Here is a 5186-nt window from a genome sequence, read left to right on the forward strand (position 1 = left end):
TCCTAAAAGAAATCAACCCTGGCTGTTCCCTGGAAGGCCAGATAATGAAACTGAAGCTCAAATACTTTGGCTACCAAATGAGAAGGGAGCACTCACTGGAGAAGAAGACCCTGATGCTGGGAAAGACTGAAGGTCAAAGAAGACGGGGACGGCAAAGGATGAGATGGTTAGACAGTGTCATAGATGCAACGAACATGAAGTTGAGCAACCTTCAGAGGACGGCGGAAGACAGGAGGGCCTGGCGGGATCTGGTCCATGGGGTCGCAAAGAGTCGGACTCGACTGTGCGACTGAACAAGAACAAACATGGATACATTCAAGCTGATGTGTCTGGCCAGTGACACATAGCGACAAGTTGCTTAGGTGCCAGATAAGAGGCCTCCTTGGAACCCAGTCCAGCGTACACCATTTAAATGTCATGATGGAAGACAAGTTGGATATAAATATAACAACCCACTGAAATGTCCAATGAACACCTGAGCAGACAGTGCTGGCCCTCAGAGACTGAGGGTCTGACGCGGTATAAGGTGGCGTCACGTACATATGGTCCTGGGTTCACTCTCCAGCATCTCTAGTCAAAAGGATCAGGTGGGCAGTGATGTGAAAGATGTCCACCTGATCTCCTGGAGAACCTTAGCCAAAGTAGACAATAATGACGTTGAGAAACAGATGGTCTCACTTGGTATACGGTATCAGGCAGCTTTATGCATTCAACATGTAACGCCAGTACTTTTGCCACCTGCACTAGATTCCCAGTTTGTTGTGAATCCTGAGTGCCGCAAGGACTGCTTCTGCCATGACGAGCATCCCTGCGATTTCAGGCCGTGCCCCTCTCTTGCAAGAAATTAACAAAACCGGGTGTGTGGTGCATTAAACCGCAAAAGAACAACACTGACCGCGATGAATAACATCTTTATAATCCAGTAGTTACTCTCTATTGAATGGTACACAATCTTCTTGGGAATAAATTCTCAGATTTTATTGTTAGTGAGAATTTATTCTCAAAATACCCCATAAATACGGTGTTACAATTTATTACTGTGAGGATTTCAGTTAGAAAATAAGTTATACAGTTGCAAGATCCTCAAATATATGGTGAAAACCTGGAAATTAGAATTGTTAATGTAATGTATGCATTGGATGTGTGTATACTCTCAGCAGAATACATTAAGGCTTTATTCATCATCATGGTGTTCTTGTGCGGCTCTCTTGCAAGAGCCTGTTACTGGAGTCAAGGTTGGTGGGTGCTGGATGAGATTTTTTTGCGGCTGCCACCCGTTTGTGGAACTCCCTGCTGCTGAAAGTGTGGCTGCCCCCATCTTCTTTGGGTGCTGTCAGCAAGCTGCCAATGTGTCTTTCCTATGTGTATTCAGTATGCCTAACCCCCCCTAGCCATGGTGAATGTAATCTGCTCTTCTGCGCATGTCTACCCTCACTCTCATGCGCTCATCTTCTCCTCGGCTGCATTCCTTTCTATGTACGCTAGTCTTGCTTTGATGGAACGTTATCAACCCAAGGCCACAGGTGGTGAGCGGCAGGAGGCTTATTGCTTAGTCTGTAATGAACATGTAGTGTGGGAATAGTCTAATTGTTTAACTGTATAGAACCGTTGCTTCTCAGGGTTTGGGCGCGCGATGAGCCTTCTGAGCGGGCGCGGGAACCATATCTATTGGCTAGGGTGATTATGAATCTGCCTTAACCTATCTGTCAAACGCACATCTCGTTATTCTGAACAGAGAATCTGTTCTAAGTGCTTCATGGCTTTAATAAAGTAAAACCTTCCTGCAAGTGTGTACTTCATTGCCTGCTGTGGGGTTTGACAGGTGCAGTCTTAAAAAACCGTTTCAGACCAACTTCTGTTGCTGTCACAGATTGCCAGTGAATTGATTGTTGCCATCATGTGTGCTGCTTTTAGGGCCGACTTGTTTCATTCTTCTCTCATCGTGTGTTCTACTATTAATCTTTTATTGTAAATCTCCTTGGGTGGTCTAGGAAAGTGAGGTGCAGATCGCACAAATAGAAGAGACTGACCTGTACTACAGACGCAGCTATTCCGGTGGTGGCTGCTTGCCTGTGGCATACCCCCTCCCAAGGGAGATTGAGCAGGCACTTTTGCTTGGCCACAAGAAACTCATAAGATTTTTTTAAACTCGCTCTCTTAGGTTAGGGGCTGAAAATTCGGGATGTCACAAACTTCGCTGCGAAACTTGCCATATCAGTTGGGGAGCGATTATGACGAACCGATTCCTTTGCTGTCACAGCAGATGTCCCAAACACCTTAGAAACTGGTTGGCAGCTGCACACAGTAGTTTCCTTTGCTACCTAAGTCATACGATTTGGTTGATCTCTGGGTATAGGTCCAGTCACGCATACATATCTAACCCTTGATCCATCTGACATACATATGGGCTCAACCAGATTTCTGAAAATTGCCATCTTTGTTGTCCTGGTATTGTGTTGTGATTTTACTTGATTTATTGGAGCTGTATTTTAACTGTTTTGATTGTAACCTGCCTTGAGCCCACTTGCGGGGGAGGGCAGGATAGAAGTATAGTAAAATAAGCAAATAAAAATTCAGGTGGGTAGCTGTGTTGGTCTGAAGCAGCAGAACAAAGTTTGAGTCCAGTTGGTTTCTGAAAATTGCCATCTTTGTTGTCCTGGTATTGTGTTGTGATTTTACTTGATTTATTGGAGCTGTATTTTAACTGTTTTGATTGTAACCTGCCTTGAGCCCACTTGCGGGGGAGGGCAGGATAGAAGTATAGTAAAATAAGCAAATAAAAATTCAGGTGGGTAGCTGTGTTGGTCTGAAGCAGCAGAACAAAGTTTGAGTCCAGTTGGGCACCTTCGAGACCAGGAAAGTTTTATTCAAGGTGTGAGCTTTCATTGCATCTGAAGAAGCGTGCATGCACAAAAAAGCCGTATACTTTGAATAAAACTTTGTTGGTCTTAAAGGTGCCACTGGACTCAAACTTTGTTCTGTATGCTGTTGTGTTAGACATGTAGTCACCCAGTGAACCCTGATGAATTGCTTGGCAAGTACTCGATCCAATCACTGATCAATTGCAACTGGCAATTGTGATTTGATCCAAACCAACAGGAGTCCCAGCATCCCTACTAAAAACAGTGTACATTTTTTTTTGGGGGGGGGGCGTCTGAATGAGTCTGCTGATTTTAATCATGTGTTCCTGTAAAGATGCTTATGTTACCTGGTGTTAAAAACCTTTCGACCATTCACTGCTGTGCAGACTTGATAGTAGATAAACAGGGCAAACGTTTCAAAAATAAAAACAAGCAAATCCCCCTTGAACTCCAGTGAGTCTTGCTTCCTCCCGAGACTGTTTAAGAGCAGTTTGCTGAAGTGTGGAGATCTGTTCATGCAGAGGTGTCAAACTCATTTATTACGAGGGCCGGATCTGATATAAATGTCACTTTGTTGGGCCGGGCCATGTGTGCCATAAAATGTAACACCAGGTACCGGAAATATAAACGTTATCAAGGATACAGACAAAGCCAATTAACAAAATTATTTTTTTACTCAAAATACAAGCAAAAGTGATTGATCCCAGTAGTAAAAGCAATTGATTTACTGGGGAACCCACAAAAGCCCCAATAAATGTATATAATCACATGCAAGGGATACCATAAAAGGGGGAGTACCTTACATTTCCATACGTACCAGTTGTTTGCGGGTCGGGTAAGAGCCTGCTAGGGATCAATCACTTTTGTTTGTATTTTGAGTAAAAAATAATATTGTTAATTGGTTTTGCCTGTGTCCTTTATAAAGTTTCTATCTCCGGTACCTGGCATTACATTTTATGGCACACATGGCCTGGCCCAACAAAGTGACAATGATGTCATATCTGGCCCTTGTAATAAATGAGTTTGACACCCCAGCTCTGGTGGGCATTCGGACTGCCAACCTGTGGCTCTCCAGCTCAGACCTGAAGATGGAATTTCTGGGGATTTGTATTTTCACTCCAAATTGGCTGCTTACTGTGACCTGCCAAATGGTAGTGTAAAGTAGCCCTAAGCTTCCAAATGGCAAATGAAGTGTGTTCCTTACACCTGATGGAGGCATGCTTAGAGTACCCGCTTCAAGGGAAAATATAGAAACAACATTGGTTGATATGCCAATTTATTGAAGCGCGGTATGTGCCACTTTATTTCAGTTTGATGTTTACTTAGGTGGCAATGAGATACAATGATGAAAACATGTGCTTGTTCTATGCCCATCATGTTGATTGTAGCAATTACTCGTTTAAAAAATCTTTTAAAAATCAGAAACAATAGTGTGCCTAATGAAGTGAAACTTCTTGAAACTTCATAAGAAGTACAAAGATGAAAAGTCTGAATGCAAAAAGCTAGTTGGAGGGTCTCTCTTGGGATTTTAGTTAGTAGTGGGTTCTTTACTTTCTCCCTTATATGTAGTATCCCCCTTCCCTTTTCTGTTGTAGTTTTTTGTAGTGTTAAAAAAATCAATAAAAAATCCCCTCCGGGGGCTTAAAAAAAGAAAAAAAACCCATGTGCTTGTTCTATGCCCAACATGTTGATTGTAGCAATTACTTGTTTAAAAAATCTTTTAAAAATCAGAAATAATAGCGTGCCTAATGAAGTGAAACTTCTTGAAACTTTCTTTTCCTCTCCCCCTGCCAGCAACTCAGAATGGAACAGATCAGGTGCTGAGGGATTATTGTGGACCCAGAGCGAGCTCCATAAACTAAAGAGCGGTCTTCAGCTTTTCTGAGTGGGATTTCAGTGGCTGGACACCTGAACACATCCTTGTTTACAAGGGAGAAGAGAAGGTGCTGACACATGTCCAGACTTAGCACTGGATTCCTGCAGGGGGTGGGTTTTGTCCTAAAATTATGGTGGGGTACAATGAATGAGCAAATTGCTTGCCTTACATTAGTGGTTAATAATAAAACAATCTACTGTTGATACCTGTTTTGCATTTTAATTAAAAAAAATACTGAAAAACCCCCAAGAGGAGTATTACTCTTTGTGTTCCTTCTACGATTTGGGAGCCAGGTGGGAGCTTAAATACTTACTGTGCACAATAGCAATGTTTAATGGTGAGTATCTAACCAGCTTATTAAGCCACCCTAAAGTTTGTAGCTGGAGGTCAGCAGCAGGATCAGTAAAAAAAAGGCCTGTCATTAAGTTCTTTTGAATTTATAAATGATT

At 42.6% G+C, this 5186-nt stretch overlaps 1 protein-coding gene across 1 annotated transcript in view; it reads left to right on the forward strand.

Moving 5' to 3' along the window:
- The window catches only part of LAS1L (LAS1-like, ribosome biogenesis factor), a 56329-nt gene extending 51351 nt beyond the window's left edge, over positions 1 to 4978 (forward strand). The window contains exon 13 of the mRNA XM_015415661.1: positions 4559 to 4978. Within this exon, the coding sequence (XP_015271147.1) occupies positions 4559 to 4746 (188 nt within the window). The 3' untranslated portion in view covers positions 4747 to 4978. The remainder of the gene's footprint in view (positions 1 to 4558) is intronic.
- Positions 4979 to 5186: the final 208 nt, after the last annotated feature.

This window comes from Gekko japonicus, unplaced genomic scaffold, assembly GCF_001447785.1.
Source record: "Gekko japonicus isolate JY-2015 unplaced genomic scaffold, Gekko_japonicus_V1.1 scaffold3541, whole genome shotgun sequence".
Lineage (NCBI taxonomy): Eukaryota > Metazoa > Chordata > Lepidosauria > Squamata > Gekkonidae > Gekko > Gekko japonicus.